Below are 17406 nucleotides of genomic sequence, written 5' to 3' on the forward strand. Positions count from 1 at the left end.
CCCATGGGGACGTTTTACCCCACTGACTATGTTTGAGAAACAAATCTCATTCTGAAAATATAATTTTATTTTTATTAAATAACACATACTCTCTATCTACAGGCCCTACTGTTCTCATTTCATATATAACTGTGATGTTCTACAAAACAACAAGCTTTCAAAACTTTTCTTGCTTGCTGCTGAAAATTAGAACATTTACCGTTTTCTCTTCGGTACATCACTAGCTTCATGGTGAAAACTTCTACATCACTCTCGTCAACACAGTCCATAGTTACAATAAAAATTTACCCCACTCTACCCTATATGTTAAACATTTCCAAGATTTGAGAATAATTGCTGCATTTAGAATTTTAATATCAAATCAGTCCTGGCTTAAGTTATTTTCTGCCATAAACACGGTAAAAAAAACATAAAACAAATTAATAGCTAGGCTATAAAAAATGTAATTATGTCATGACTGGGGATTTAATCAAATTTGAACTGTACTTTCTCTCAGTTGGAATAAGAACAAAGCTGAGCGCATTGCATGCATGGGAACCTATTCGAACGTAGGCTACTGTAAATGTTTTTATTTACATAGGAGCATTTTATAAGTGAGTAACATTAATATATTTATTATTTGTTTTTGAGATTTGTACAAGAGTCAGCATCACAGGACATGAATGTCACCATTTCCAGAAAACCTTTCCATTGACCTTTTTTTACAAATGTGCCGTGATCACAAACAAGACATAAAAGCACGGTTTCTGATCTACTTTCATTCTAATTTTACATAAGATCTGAAGAGACTTTAGTGAAGTTGGAAAGCTCTCCTCTCAGATGAACATTCAAGGTACCTTCACTAGCTACAAAGTTACTATTAATAACGTCAGGAAGCAGTTAATATCACAGTAAGAGTAGCCACAAAGTGCGGTTAAATTGAAGTCTGCCTATTCACCTCACCCACAAACACGTATTAGAAGTGAAACCAAATTGCACTGATCATTTGACAGAAACCTTCATAGGTTTAATGACATGGTACAGTAGTCTTAAGAAACGTATTTTAGTTTCATTTTAGTTATTTTGTTTTTGTAATTTTTAGTAGTTTTAGTTTTTATGAATTCAGTTTTAATATTAATTATTTTAGTACATCAAGTTAAACTCAATTAAAATGAGAAATGCTGCTTTGGCAACTATGTATATGTTTTATTTAACTATAAATAACCCTGGCTGAGATTGTTTGGAGAACGGAGACAAATAAAATGAAATGAAATATAAAAATTATAATATAAAAAATAATAATTGGGCATTAGTAATATATAAGGTTCTGTTTATGAAAGATGATGCATTATGAGACATCAATACAGGTATTACTCCTGTGATGTCTGAGTGAAAGGGGATTTTTGCCATCATTTACTTAGTTAGGTATAAAGTATTTACATAGATTAGACAAGTATTTACATTCTTTTTGAGTTCATGATGTTTTGAAGGGTTTGTGTGTTTAAGAGGGAGACAATAACATATGAAAAGAGGATGTAAAAGTGGAATAGGTTTCAGGGGTCAAATCCTGATTACTCTGAAGCACCATAATTTGGTTGGAAAGCGATCTCAATAGGCTCGTACAATTAGGTTTATGATTTATAAACAAGCCATCTAGCATCTCCGTCCAGCATGTTCACATTTGAAGGCACAAGATTCCGGGGTGTAGCAGGTGAACGTGTTTTTTTCTCATGAAGTTAGACAAGCTTCCCCTGCTGCTCTCGTGTTGTGGTTTGTGGTGTTGCAGTAGTTAGCACTTCATTCTGCCCCAGAAACACACATGACTAGTACGTACAGACTAAACACCTTCAGCTTTCTGTTGTCTAGATGACTTCAAACAGAACAACCGTTAATGTGAACTCTGGCTACAACAGTCATCTTGAACCGCCCGTGTATTTGTCATGTCTCGAGGAGCTTTCTGAACACTAGGAGCGATGAGGATGAGAGTGGCTGTGCTGGTGCTTGCTCTTTCTGTCAGTCTGACTGAAGGTATGTATGTCATTGACTTTTTCTGTCATGGCTGATGGCACATATACAGCACCGCAGAGGAAGATGATAACGAGATTAGATTGCTAGACTTTTACGGAAGTAATGATATAGATTCCAGGTGATTGTGCTCTTGTATCAGATGGTGTGTAGATTTTATCAGGGCTGTGAACCTACAAGCGGCATTTGACTAAACCGCCATTAAACAACTATAAACCACAGGATGTAAACAAATTGCGCCTTTTTGACTATGTTTTTATCATTACATCAAAAAGTCACATACAAAATTAAATGTAAATAGATGACTTCAAATGGTTATATGCGATTGGTGGAAAGTTTGGAATAATTTAGTTTTTTTTAATGTTTTTGAAAGAAGTCTCTGACGCTCAGCAAGGCTGCGATCCTTCAGAAATCATTCTAATATGTTGAAATGTTTGTGGAAATACATATGTTTTTTCATTTAAAAAAAAAGCATTTATATAAAGTATAAAGTATAATAAAGTTTTTTTGTAATATTAAAATGTATTTGCTGTCACTTCAGATCAATTTTATACATTCTTGATGAATATTTATTTCTTTAAAATAGTACCTACCCGAAACTTGAATGTTAGTGTGTCATGGTTTCCAAAAAATATAAGCAGCAAAAACATTTAAACATTAATAATAATAATAATTGTATTAGAACGATTGCTATCAAGACTGTTGTAATGATGCTGAAAATTCAGCGTTGCATTACAGGAATAAATTACATTTTTATAAAAAGTGTATTAATATTTCAGTATTACTAATCTTACTATATTTTTGATCAAATAAATGCAGCCGTGGTAAGTAATGAGACTTCTTTCAAAAACTATTTAAAAATCATTAATGCATTGTAGTATATTAAATGTAATTGTCTTTTTCATTATTGTATTTTCAGTTTTTTATGCACACATAATCTATATATGTCAATACTTTTTGTGAAAGCTCCTGTCACCAAGACAAATGCCTTGTGTGTGTACTTGACAATAAAGCTATTTCTACTTCCAGGTGAGTTACAGTCAAACTTACAGATGTTGTTTTTTTTTTTTTTACATCATTTAAATGTTCTTAAAGCAGCACAATGTGTGTCTACAAGTAGTCCACACTGTTACAAAAAATCAACTAGACCAGAAGAGGACTTCATTTGTGAATGGGATGAGAGAAACCCTGAGAAGAGTCAAACACACACTCTCCATATATGGTGAGTTCAACCAACACGAGTCATGAAAGTAACGCAAATCATGTCGTCTTCATGGTTGCAAAAAAGTTTAAACTTATGAAAGACTGTGAGCTTGACTGTGTGTAAAAAAACTTGGGTTTAACAGATACTGAGGCTTGATAATGCATGTCATCATAAATCTAACTTTCACAGGGACATTGAAAAAAAACATTTTCTTATGCATGAGAACTACGGCAAACAAGTACAGGTAAACGTTCTCTTGGAGAAACTAGGAATCCCGACAAGAAAGACAGACATATGGGTACAGACACAAGTGGGCAACCTCACCTGTAATTCTAGCAAAATCTCAGTCATCCTTGAATGCATGGGTAAGTTTATTCTAGATTAATGAAGGCAAATACATATGGTGGGATCAGAGATTTATGCAATTTTGAAATATATTGGATAGGTAATAATTATAGAATAAAATGCAATATATATGCACTGCCCTCCAAACGTTTGGAAACGCCCTAGAAAAGTGGGGTTTTGGACAATATCGGCATGAATGGTTTTTAATTTGTGATAATTTTGCACTGATAAGGGACATCACAAACTATGAAAACATATTTTATTACATAAACAGTTTATACATAGAAAAAATTAAATTTTAGATTAATGAAAATATCTACCATTAGCAGCTATTACAGCTCTGCATAATCTGGGCATCCGAGGTGTCCGTTTATTCAAACATTGACTTTGAATTGGCAATCAATTGTTGAAGCTACAGTATTAAGGTGTGCTGACCCAAAAATCTTTTAAAAAACCTGGGCCAAGTTTCCAGTAACCAGGCATCACAGCTGGCAAAGGGGCATGTCTGACTTTGACATGTATATATTGCCATTATTATGTTTTATTCTTCAATGATAATGTCAAGTTACTTTAATGTATTTGCACCAAAAAATTATAAGGATTTATGCTGATATCGTCCAAAACCACACTTTGCCAGGGGTGTTTCCAAACTTTTGGAGGGCAGTGTATACAACCCAAATTCCGGAAATGTTGGGACATTTTTTTTAATTTGAATAAAATGAAAACTAAAAGACTATCAAATCACATAAGCCAATATTTTAGAACTTAACAAATGTTTAAACATAATAAACAAATAGTTTAAAGGGCTGAAAAAGCAAGAAATTTTGAAAAGATTCAGCTGGGAGAACATCTAGCAACTAATTAAGTTAATTGACATCAGGTCTGTAACATGATTAGCTATAAAAGGGATGTCTTTTGTAAAGATGGTCAGAGGCTCTCCAATCTGTGAAAGAGTACGCAAAAAGATTGTGGAATTCTTTAAAAACAAAGTTCCTTAACGTCAAATTGCAAAGGCTTTGCAAATCTCATCATCTACAGTGCATAACATCATCAAAAGATTCAGAGAAACTGGAGAAATGGAGACCTTCCAGCGTGTTATCAGTGTTCAGTTCAAAAGCCAGCATCTCTGATGGTATGGGGGTGCATACGAGCATACAGTATGGGCAGCTAGGGGTTTATATATATATATAATATTATAATATATAGAATATTTTTTCCTTCTGGGGCCTGAAATAGAGGAATTTTGGTCAATATTGATAATTAAACCATATTTTGAGTGTGTGTTTGTGCTGGCACCTTGGGTGGTTTAGGTCTGTCATGGATAAATAAATATGACAATAAATCCGCCAGTAGGTGGCAGCAAGTCCCTGTTTTAATAAATGACTCACTGAATCATTCATATCAAACGATTCGTTCAAAACGGCTGATTCAATAGAAACGAAACAAGTGAGACCATCTGAATGGACCGTTGAATCACTGGCTCAGTCGATTCGTTCATTCACGGAATGAAACACTGTGTTGCTATGGCCTGTTGTAAAACTAACAGCACATTAGTGCTTGACTTGTGGCCTCGCGCACATGTGCTGATATACAGAAAAGTGCATTGCTTGTGCAATGAATATAAAAACATAAAAACTCATACATGGATATTTTTTGTTTCATTGCTGGAATTATAAGGGCTATCTAACTGTATTCTAACGGGCTTCATCGCGCAGTGAATGCTTTTGGACTCTCAAGACGTGTCTTTTTTTTCTCAAAGTTGGATAATGTCAGCTCTCCTATGGTCTCTCAGTCCCTCACAGTCACACAGCACAATAACGTCGTCATGCCTTTAAATTCTATATGAGTTTAAATTCTATATTCACCATTTTGTGCAAAAAATGATGAAATTGCTTCTGCTTGTGTGCAGCTTGTTACAGTACCGAGTTCTAATTGGCCAATCGCCGTTATTTAGTTCGCAAATGATCATAAGTAAAGAATTTTAACATTTCATGTGCATGATAAGTTTTAAGTAATACAAAAAATTAATGATCCAAAGGGGATGGTAAGGGTCCTCAATACGAGCCCTGCCCGTCCCAACTATTTTGAGAGCTGTAGCAGGCATCAAATTTGAAATGAGCTCATTTTGTGTATACAATTTTAAAATTTCTCAGTTTAAACATTTGTTATGTTATCTATGTTCTATTCTGAATAAAATATTGGCTCATGTGATTTGAAATAGTTTTAGTTTTAATTTTATTCAAATTTAAAAATGTCCCAACAATCCTGGAATTTGGGTTGTGTGTGTTTGTGTGTGTGTGTGTGTGTGTGTGTATATATATATCAGCATAATATTTTGCTAACGTATACTTATGTTGTCAACAGTCAAATACAGTAAACCTCAGATTATCAGCATGAAAAGGTCAGCTGGAATCCTGAATCTCACACTGGACAAACCGAAGGATAACAAAGGTGCTATATATGAGATCAGATGGAGACAAAGGGACTCTGAGTGGCAGAATGTAAGACGTTTCAGAACATCTGATATATTAAAATCCTGAAATTAATCTGTTAGTTTGCTAATATTATGTTCTCCAATTGTAGACAGCATTTGAAACTAAGGACGGCACTATTGAAGGTTAGAGCCCTTATTCTTTTAATGCAAATTATACATGAGCAGAACAAAGGTAGTCTGAATGGTCTGAACAGTGATTTGCCCATGTGTTTATAAAAAAAGAGTTAAAGGCCCAATATGTAAGTTTTTGCTGCTAGAGGGCGCATATTCAAAACAAACAGAGAAATGAAGGAGTAGATTGATGACACCGTGATTGAGTGTGGAATCATGAGAATTGTTGTCTTCATCCCCACAGCCGTTGCAATCTTGTCCATGGATGAGATAATGTATTAAAGACTTATTAAGGTGACTGTGGTATGAAGCAGGGTGGGGCTGAAAGCCGTGAAAGCGAAACAATGCCACTGGAGCAATTGCTAATGAAGAACGAGCACGATACATGGTTCGAGCAGTGGAGCTTTCATTATAAAACGGATTGTTCCAGTCCTTGATTCTGATTGGTTGAGCCGTGTTCGAAGCTGTTGTAAATTACTCTACAATCATACACCTTACACACCTTTTTTTTGTTTCTCAGCAACCACTTTGTTGGAACCACAAAGGCTTCTGAGGATACATTGTTTGGCGGAAGAATAATGTTTTTATTAATATCATTACACTTTATTTGCTCTGTTTTATTTTGTGAAACCTTACTAGGTAAATGAAATAACCATTTATAAATGGTTATAATATGGTTTACAGTGAATTTATAACAGCTAGGGGTGTTAGCTTTGCTTTGTGTCATGCCTATCAACGCCCCTTAGCTGTTATACAGTGGTGGAAAAAATTATTTGATCTCCTGCTGATCTTGTATGTTTGCCCACTGACAAAGAAATGATCAGTCTATAATTTTAATGGTAGGTTTATTGAACAGTGAGAGACAGAATAACAACCAAAAAAATAAAGAAAAACGCATTTCAAAAAAGTTATAAATTGATTTGCATTTTAATGAGTCAAATAAGTATTTGACCCCTTCACAAAACATGACTTAGTACTTGGTGGCAAAACCAAGCTAATCACAGAGGTCAGACATTTCTTGTAGTTGGCCACCAGGTTTGCACACATCTCAGGAGGGATTTTGTCCCACTCCTCTTTGCAGATCCTCTCCAAGTCATTAAGGTTTTGAGGCTGACGTTTGGCAACTCAAACCTTCAGCTCCCTCCACAGATGTTCTATGGGATTAAGGTCTGGAGACTGGCTAGGCCACTCCAGGACCATAATGTGCTTCTTCTTGAGCCACTCCTTTGTTGCCTTGGCCGTGTGTTTTGGGTCATTGTCATGCTGGAATACCCATCTACGACCCATTTTCAATGCCCTGGCCCTGAAGGTACATGGCCCCGTCCATCGTCCCTTTGATGCGGTGCAGTTGTCCTGTCCCCTTAGCAGAAAAACACCCCCAAAGCATAATGTTTCCTCCTCCATGTTTGACGGTGGGGACGGTGTTCTTGGGGTCATAGGCAGCATTTCTCCTCCTCCAAACACGGCGAGTTGAGTTGATGCCAAAGAGCTGGATTTTGGTCTCATCTGACCACAACACTTTCACCCAGTTCTCCTCTGAATCATTGGCAAACTTCAGATGGGTCTGTACATGTGCTTTCTTGAGCAGGGGGACCTTGCGGGCGCTGCAGGATTTCAGTCCTTCACGGCGTAGTGTGTTACCAATTGTTTTCTTGGTGACTATGGTCCCAGCTGCCTTGAGATCATTGACAAGATCCTCCTGTGTAGTTCTGGGCTGATTCCTCACCGTTCTCATGATCATTGAAACTCCACGAGGTGAGATCTTACATGGAGCCCCAGTCCGAGGGAGATTGACAGTTATTTTGTGTTTCTTCCATTTGCGAATAATCGCACCAACTGTTGTCACCTTCTCACCAAGCTGCTTGGCGATGGTTTTGTAGCCCATTCCAGGCTTGTGTAGGTCTACAATCTTGTCCCTGACATCCTTGGACAGCTCTTTGGTCTTGGCCATGGTGGAGAGTTTGGAATCTGATTGATTGATTGCTTCTGTGGACAGGTGTCTTTTATACAGGTAACAAACTGAGATTTGTGGAATTGTGTAGTAAAATGGCCCCCCAGTCAAACAAAGCAATTTGCTTTAAACATTAGCAAAATCAGAGTACATTTAGCTTAAAATAAAAAAAGAATATAATCAATAATTATGGATTACAAAATTATAATAGCCTATTTAAAAAAAAATGTTAGCTAATGCAAACTGGCTAGAAACCGGCTTTAAATATAAAGTCTAAATATTTTGATTCAACTAGTTAGAATATATTTGATGGAAAAACAAAATATTTGATGTTCAGAATAGAATAACTAGAGGAATTACCCATTGCCCCATGGAGGCATTTTACTCCACTGACTATGTTTGAGAAAAAAAATTGTCATTCTGAAAACATAATTATATTTTTATTAAATAACACGCACTCTCTATCTACAGGCCCTACTGATCTCATATCATACATAACTGTGATGTTCTACAAAACAACAGGCTTTCAAACACGTTTGTTTCTAACTGAAAATTAGATCATTAACTGTGAAATAAGTTTTCTCTCCTGTAGATTTAAGCTTCATGGTGAAAACTTCTACATCACTCTCGTCAACATAGTCCATAGTTACAATTTGGATATTTTATGAAAAAATTCTTACATATTGTGGCTTTCATGACTTAAAAAAAAAAAAAACTTTTTTAAAATTCCTTTTAAAATAAAAGATTTCAATATGCTATGAAAACATTCTGTAATTTCCAGAACTCATTTTTAAAAACAATATTATTTTGGTAACTAAATTATTATCTTTTGGCAATTTGGTTAAATAATAGGTCAAAAAAGAAGTTGCACTGGAAAGGGAAGGTCAAGTCGAGTGCATCACAGAATACACCATTCTGTGTAGTGTGCACTGCTGTATACTTCATATTTCAGCAGATTAAATAGACCATAAAGGTATTATTTGTGTGCGAAATGTACATAATGTGTGCATATTAAATACTAGTAAGAATATGTCAACACTGTACACTATTCCAGTCTATAAAACTAAAGCTAAAGAGGAAAATGTGGGAACGGGTTATCACATTTTTGGTGCAAAAATTATAATGGTTATGTATGACCCCTTTAAACGATCTCAATATTTAACGGTTGCAACCTAGGCTCACTGTAAATACGTGACTTCAAAAAACTGCAAAAATGTTCCTATACATAGGCAGTTTCCAGGTGAAATGAACACTAGAGGCAGTAAAACACCAACAACTTTTGTTCCTTTTCACACAAATGATTACAGCAATTTTAGATTAAATTTATCAGTGCTTATTTTTGCTTACTTTTTCCAGAGAAAGCGTGAGGTTGGGAAGATGAAATAATGCCTGTATATAGGTAAAGTAAAATAAGCCTGATTGGGGGACTTAAACTCTTGATATCTGGCAACCTTGACCATAAAAGACTGTTACCAATGCAAGACAGGATAAATAACCTGCTGGCAAATATCACAGATGATTATGCTTAATAAGAATTTATGAAGCATAATCATCATTGTGAAGCCCTGTAGTATCAATCATAATTGCAACCATTGTTTTTGGCATGTTTTTTTAATGACACTGTGCTGGTTAATAAACCCGCATCTGACAAGTGCAGGAAAATGTAACCAGAACAACAGGTTTTGCAGTCACGTATTTCTAATGAGGTTGAAATTTTGTGCCCATCCTTCCCAAAATATACAAAACTGATTGAGATGTGCTTGTAGATTTCCCCGGGCTATCACTAGAGGACCAGACTATCTACCAGATCCAACTGAGGCGGCAGGCCAAACTGAAGTCACATCTATGTAAAGACTCACTACATGCTCTCTGGAGTGACTGGAGCCAAATGGTGGATGTTCCCTCAGGTTCGATTTCATCTGTCAACGAATGCTGCAGTTTCACAGTGCAAAGCAATAGTATATGTAAAAGCATGCATCTGAAAATATTCGGTTAACAGATGTAACACCTCTCTACAGATATCAGGCGCCAACCTGTAATACGCTGGGTAGAAAGTAACCTGAAAAATGGTACCAGGGATATTAATCTCTCCTGGGATGTAAGTATTAAAGGAACAGAGCACATCAGAAATGTTTTCAAATTAGATATGAATGATGCTTAAATGTAGTTTTCTTTAGGCCCCGCCTGCTGAAGAGTCTGTAGGGGGTGTGAAGTATAATCTGAGCCTCTCAGTTTGGCCTTGTGACAAAACCAAGAGAAAGAAAAACACAACTAATCAAACCTATAATACATCAATAACATATTCAGAGGCTAGGATTTCCATTATTGCCATTAACAAGGTTGGACATTCACCACGACGGCATATCATCATTCCCGCTGTGAAACATCTGAACTGTAAGTGTTAGCGTGGGTTTTCAGGTACAGTATGTGTGTTTTACAATGTGTGCACTTATGACAGGATGCAAGTAAAAGTTGTGGGGTTTTTGGTGACTGAGTGGCTTTCAGTGTTGTTAAAAATTACTCATTACTCATTTTTTTGAAAAACTGAGAACCTTGAGAGGAAACAGTAAAGTGGAAACACATATGAAATTTTGACATTTCAGACTGCGACTCTGACATGCCCTCAAATATCATCGTGGCTAATAATAAATCCTGCTTAGAATGGTACAAGCTGGAAGATGGTGAGACCCGACCAAGAACAGTATATAGCTCAGACAAAAAATTGCTCAAGGACATTAAAAATGGTATATTCATCCATTCATCCAATTTAAAGCATTATATTTATGTGTCATATTAGCATGTGCTGCGTATGCTAACTACCGTCTCTGGTTTTAATTACAGAGGTGGAGCATTTTGTACGTCATTATTACTTTCTTCACACCATAAGAAAGAAACGGTATCAAACTGCCGTTATGTGTCCTTTTTACTCAGAACAGAAAGGTAAGTTCAGACTGAGGATGTGCCAGTAAATTCGGTTATTTTCATGTTATGGCCAATAAATGGCCGATGTTAAAAAAATGGCTGACATTAAAATATTATTTTGCTTAAAAATGTAAAAATAAAACACTAAAATCTAAAATGAAGCAGAAAATGCTTCAAGTAAATCATGTGCAGTATGACAAATGGATATTTTGAGATTTGATCATAGACGTGAAGATGCACTATCCAAACTTAAGTGGTTGTAATTCATGAATGCTTTTGACCCAATATTAGTCTCCTAAAGTAAAATCAAAGCCATAAGTCTATACGTTATGTTCCAAATTTGAAGTTGATATCACAAAAATTGTGGTTCCTGTGCGAATTTGTTAAAGAGTTACTCCACCTCAAAATGAAAATTGTCATTAGTTCTTACTCCCATGTCGTTCCAAACCCGTAAAAGCTTTGTTTATCCTCGGAACACAATTTAAGATATTTTGGATGAAAACCAGGAGGTTTGTGACTATAATACAAGACTATAAAAAATAACCACTGGGTACCCAAACAAAATTCATACATTTCTGTCACAATACCACAAAATAATCACCAAATATGGAAATTTGAGACTCAGATATATTGGAAAGATTATAAAAAGTTGCAGTAAATTTTGTTAAATGACACGACACTAGAGGAGCCCACTAAAGGTTTTTTCAGTACCATTTCTATGGTAATGCAGTGTCCAATTTTGCAGTTTTCACCAGATGAATTTTGAATGTTTAAGCTTTTGAATTTAGGATGATTAATCAAATCTGTGAAAGGCAATAATAAAAGAGCCCCACAGGTTAAAATATGAACTTTTAATGGGCGTTTCATGACGAATAAATGTCAAAATAATGCAAATTACATTATTAAATATCAAATATTGTCTGATATGGTCTCATGAGGTGCATCCCTTGTTTAGCTTATTTAGAGTAGGTTATTGAAAAATGAAGACCTCAGTATAGATATAGTCCATTATGAATTTTCACAATGGAACATTTGCATTTGTTTTAGCACCTAAAAATGGTCCAGCCAATGTGAATATTTCTGATGTGACACATGAATCAGCTGTGGTAAGCTGGCTTTCCATTCCTGTGGCAGAGCAGCGAGGATTTCTACAGCATTATGTCATTTGGATATCTGGACAGGGAAACACAAGTAAGCTGAAAGTTTATAGTATTACTAATCATTTATTTGCTATATGGAAGTCACAGCCGTAGATAGTTTTTTACTTTTATTACAAACAGTCGAACCCATTACAAACATATCAATGTTTTGCTTTCTGTTCCTCTTGCTTCAGCGTTCCATAAAGTCCCAGCAAATAAAACCAGCTTCCTGATCAAGGACCTCCACCCAGGGGCCTCTTACACCGTATCTATATCCGGAAAGACAGAAGCTGGTAATGGGCCGAACTCAACGGTGAACTTTGAAACACACTCCAAAGAAATGGGTACTGAAACACAGTCACTGCCAAATGAGAAATGATTATGCAGAAATGAAAGCTTGTCTGCTTTTGTCAAAGAAACACAATGAGGTGTGAGAATGTACTTGCCAACAGCAAATGTGTTCTGCCATTTCATTCAGGATTATCGTGGCAGGACCAGACCATTCTTATCGTCTGCGTGGTTGCCCTCTTGTGCACTATAATCTGCTCCGTAGCTGCCAGGAGGTGAGGTTACCATAACCCAGAACAGCTGATTGAAGGCCAAGATATGTTATATTGTACATAACCTGCAGCTTGCAGACTGCAGAGCATAGAGCAACACCAAGGTCATGGGATCGACTGCCAGGGAACATGTGCTGTAAAACAATTAATAAATAAATAAAAATCCTCTGGATTTATTCGGAGTATATTATTGTATTGCTGTGACTTTCATTCTAATAATTTTGACATTATTCTCAAAATATTACTATATAATAATATATAATAAATAGAACTTTGTTCTTGTAATTAGGACTTTCTTAAAATGTTACAACTTAAATCTCACATCGGTGGTCATTTTGACTTTATTCTAGTAAATTCAAATTTATTCTTAAAATATCACAATTTGAATCTTGTATTGCTGCAAATTTCTATCTTCAGTTTGACTCGTTTTGTTTTTTGGTCATGGCTTTCTCATAATTTTGACTTTATTCATAAGTTATTGCAACTTTAATTTTGTATATGCTGTAATTTTAGCTATTTTCCAAATATTACAACTTTAATCTTATACTGGTCATAATTTGGACTTTATTTTTATAATTTTGACATTATAAATACAGCTTCATTCTTGTAATTTTGACTTTATTTTAAAAAAAAATATTACGACTAATGTTTTATTGGTCTTCATTTATTTTCAAAATATTACTTTTATAACTTTGTTGTAATACTATGACTTTATTCTCATAACTTTGACTGTATTAACATTACAACTTTATTCTTGTATTAGTCATAATCTAGACTGCTCTTAAAAGCTGCTCTTGCAACTTTGTCATTGTAATACTACCACTTTGTTTTCTAATTTTACTTTATTCCAAAAATATTAAAATTTTATTTCATATTGGTCTTAATTTTGACTTCATTTTCAAAATATTACAACTTTATTTTTATAATACTGTGGCTTTATTCTAATACTTTTGACTTGTTTTTCAAAATATTTTGTTCTTGTAATACTACAGTTTTGTTTTTGTAACTTTGAATTTATTTTCAAAATACTTATTTTCTCAAAAACTTTTTTCTTGTAATACTTTGTTCTTATCATTTTGATTTTATTCTTAAAATATTTATTTTAATACATATTACAACTTTAATCTTGTATAACCCATACACACACACACACACACACACACATTTCCACTCTATTAAATGTATTTACCTTTAACGGTCTCTTTGCGTTCCAGATTGAAGCTGTTACCTAAGGTACCCAGTCCTGTGATTGATGCAGCAGAATTCAGATGTCCGGAAGAGCAGGTTTGTAACACGAACTGCTGAAGAATCGAAACCTATGCATTTGCAACAAAACAGCCTCAATATTTTAAAAAGGCACGACAGAATATACTGCATGCACATTATAATGACCCAAATTCAGAAATCTCCCTTCATTGTTCACAACACGGCACATCAGTTATGTACCTTGAAAGCAGCTATCTGACAGAGAAAAAAAAAAAAAAAAAAAGAAAGCTGCATTGCACAATCATCTCACAGAATTCAGCTTATTTACATAAATGACAGACCTACTAATAAGTTTGATGCAAAATAAATGGAGAGTATATTTTGTAATTACATCAATCATTTTGTGCACGAGTCACGTGCACAAATTATTCTAAATGAGAAAATGTTTGTGACGCAGGACCAGAGCCCGACGATAGAGGAGGTGCATGAATTTGTTCTCTTGCTGCGTCAAGATCTCAGCAAACACAGGGAGAACATGACCCCTGAGCAGAGCACTTTACTGCAAGACTTTGGGCTCGTCATCTTTGAAGAGGAAGATGAGGAAGACGGAGAGGATGGAGTTGCCGACTTGAGCTCTATGAAATCATGTTGCTATCCGAATCCTAGCTACAGAGGACAGACGCTACAGCTGCCAGAGCCTTTCCACATGACAGACAGCACTTCAAGGGACAATGACACAGAGTCCACGTACAGAAATGGCCTGTTCTTTGAAACACGAGTCCTGGAGTGTGACAAAACGTCACTATAACAGACCGTGACTGTGTAGGGACAAATAAACCACCCTAAACAAACCTCCTCCATCTGCTGCATATGTCTTCTGTACAGCCAGATGCAGTCAGTTATGACATCTTTAGCTTTTTTAGCTTTTCTTTAAAGTGCACCTGAGACAGAATCCTGGAAATAACCCAGTTCTGAGAACACTGTGCGATTCTCAGCAGTTACAGAGGTTGCGAACACATCCTCACTCTTCGGCTTTGTTGTGGTCACTGACGTCACATTCTGGATTCTCATTATGTCGATGTATGAACCATACTGCTTATTGGTGTTTTTAGTAATAAAGTTACCGTTATCTTCACATAAAGGTACATCACAGTTAAAAGTTTAGGATTAGTTCGATTTTTTTCAAACAGCAAGGATGGGTTAAATTGATCAAAAGTTACAGTAAAGACCTTTATATTGCTTCAAAAGATTACTATTTCAAATAAATGCTGTTCTTTTGAACTTTCTTTTCATCAAAGAATCTAAGAGAAATTCCCCTCAGAAACAATAACGGTTTCCACAAAAATATTAAGCAGCACAACTTTTTTTAAACATCAGTAATAATTAGAAATTGTATTATTATAAATGTATATAATTTGTAGTATAAATGTTATAGCATAGAAATCATACACAGCTGAGTATATATTTATACATTTACAGTTTTGTCCACTAGGGAGAGCAATTCAATCTCTCAGAAAAGACACTGGGGTTTTTACATAATTTAAATAAACAGACAATCACAAACCAAGAGTCTTGGGTTTTACTACATTCAATGTACATAAGGTACAAATATGTACCGTTTAAAAGAATGTTCTTCTGTACCTATTTTTTCTGAGTGTTCATAAACAGGGTAACAAAAAGTAAAAATTTAATTATTTGAGAGAGACATTGCTTTAGGTGTTGGTGACAGGTTATGTGTTTAGTTAGAACAGCATCCTGCTGTAGCTGCACATTCTCTGTCTCAAAGTGAAGCGCTGCTGCCCTCTGTCTTCACAAAAACACCTTAGTTTGAGATTCGGTGCAATGTGCAGATTACTGTTCAAGATATGGGAATTAAATCACAGGTGAAGAACTCCACCTCAGAATCTATAAGGATTAAATAAGAAAAAGCACAAGTGTGGGATAAAACTGAAAAGATAATCAATTCTGGGATATGTGAAATAATCTGAACACAACAAAACCACAAGATCAAACGAAGTCTACAAACTTATGAAAACATAATTAAAAATAATCAAAACCCTCTCGACTTCCCAATTACACATGAAGAATTGATGAAAAAACTCAAAAGCCAAAAATGTAAGAAATCTTGTGGCCCTGACAACATTCTGGGTGAAATGCTGAAACAGCACACCTGAGCTTCAGACAGCTGTGCTCAAATTATTCAACCTTGTACTTAGTTCAGGCTGTTTTCCTGACATCTGGAGCCAAGGACTTATTACCCCAGTTCACAAGAGTGGAGACAAATTGGATTATTGGGAATAATTTCAGAGGCATGTGTGTGAGCAGTAATCTGGGGAAGTTATTTAGCAGTATTTTAAACAATAGAATAGTAAACTTCCTTAACGAACACAGTGTCCTGAGCCCTAGTCAGATTGGCTTTCTTCCTAATTATAGAACTACTGACCACATTTACACCCTACACACCCTAATCAATTAACACGTAAAACAGACTAAACACGGAAAAATATTTGCATGTTTTGTCGATTTAAAAAAAGCATTTGATTCTATTTGGCACGACGGATTATATTACAAACTTTTACAAAGTGGTGTAGGGGGTAAAGTTTATGACATTATTAAAGCAATGTATTCAAGTAACAAATGTGCAATACGAATTGGCAACAAACATACAGAATTCTTCACCCAGAAGAGAGGAGTCCAACACTGTTCAACATCTACATTAATGAATTAGCGGTGCAGTTGGAACGGTCTACAGCCCCTGGACTCACTTTACAAGACAAAAACATCAAGCTTTTGCTGTACGCAGATGATCTAGTGCTGCTGTCATCCACCCCACAGGGACTACAGCAACACCTAGACCTGCTGGAGAACTACTGCCAGAACTGGGCCCTGGCAGTAAACCTCATAAAGACCAGCATTATGATCTTTCAGAAAAAGCCCAGACGTCATGAACACAGATACCAGTTCAGTCTAGGTAGCACCGCCCTAGAACACACGATGCAGTACACTTACCTCGGCCTGATCATCACTGCATCGGGGGGCGGGGGGTTTCAGTATGCCAGTGAATGCTCTCAAAGATAAAGCTCGAAGAGCTCTATACTCAATCAAGAATATTTGAAAAATATTGAAAAACCGCTTCCAATTTGGTGTAAAATCTTTGATAGTGTGATTCAGCCCATAGCGCTGTATGGAAGTGAGGTTTGGGGTCCACTCAGTGATCAGAGCTACACTAGATGGGACACACATCCAACAGAAGCCCTACAGAATTCTGCAAAATTATTCTACAATTACAAAGGAGAACACCCAATAATGCATGTAGGGCAGAATTAGGCCGTTTCCCATTGATTATAAATATATAAAAAAGATCCCTCAAATTCTGGATGCATCTAAAATCAAGTCCTACAGAATTGCTACATTTGAAAGCACTACAAACCCAAGAACTGAACCCCGAAAAGAGTCCACTCAGTCAGCTG

At 35.7% G+C, this 17406-nt stretch overlaps 1 protein-coding gene across 2 annotated transcripts; it reads left to right on the plus strand.

Annotated features, from left to right (window-relative positions):
• Nucleotides 1–1778: 1778 nt before the first annotated feature.
• Nucleotides 1779–15496, plus strand: LOC306857195 (interleukin-6 receptor subunit beta-like). Of its 2 annotated transcripts, none has more exons than XM_079396994.1 (15): nt 1779–2007; nt 3100–3226; nt 3398–3573; nt 5918–6054; nt 6137–6170; nt 9876–10016; nt 10128–10207; nt 10287–10503; nt 10713–10853; nt 10951–11049; nt 12079–12222; nt 12365–12514; nt 12649–12733; nt 13945–14014; nt 14394–15496. In XM_079396994.1, the coding sequence occupies exons 1-15, from the start codon at nt 1953–1955 to the stop codon at nt 14742–14744; spliced, it is 2007 nt and encodes a 668-aa protein (XP_079253120.1). In that variant the 5' UTR covers nt 1779–1952; the 3' UTR covers nt 14745–15496. The 2 variants fall into 2 exon arrangements, with proteins under 2 accessions (XP_079253120.1, XP_079253121.1); XM_079396995.1 differs by having other exon boundaries at nt 1795–2007; nt 3103–3226.
• The last annotated feature ends 1910 nt before the right edge of the window (nt 15497–17406 follow it).

This window comes from Barbus barbus, assembly GCF_936440315.1.
Source record: "Barbus barbus genome assembly, chromosome: 37".
Classification (NCBI taxonomy): Eukaryota; Metazoa; Chordata; class Actinopteri; order Cypriniformes; family Cyprinidae; genus Barbus; species Barbus barbus.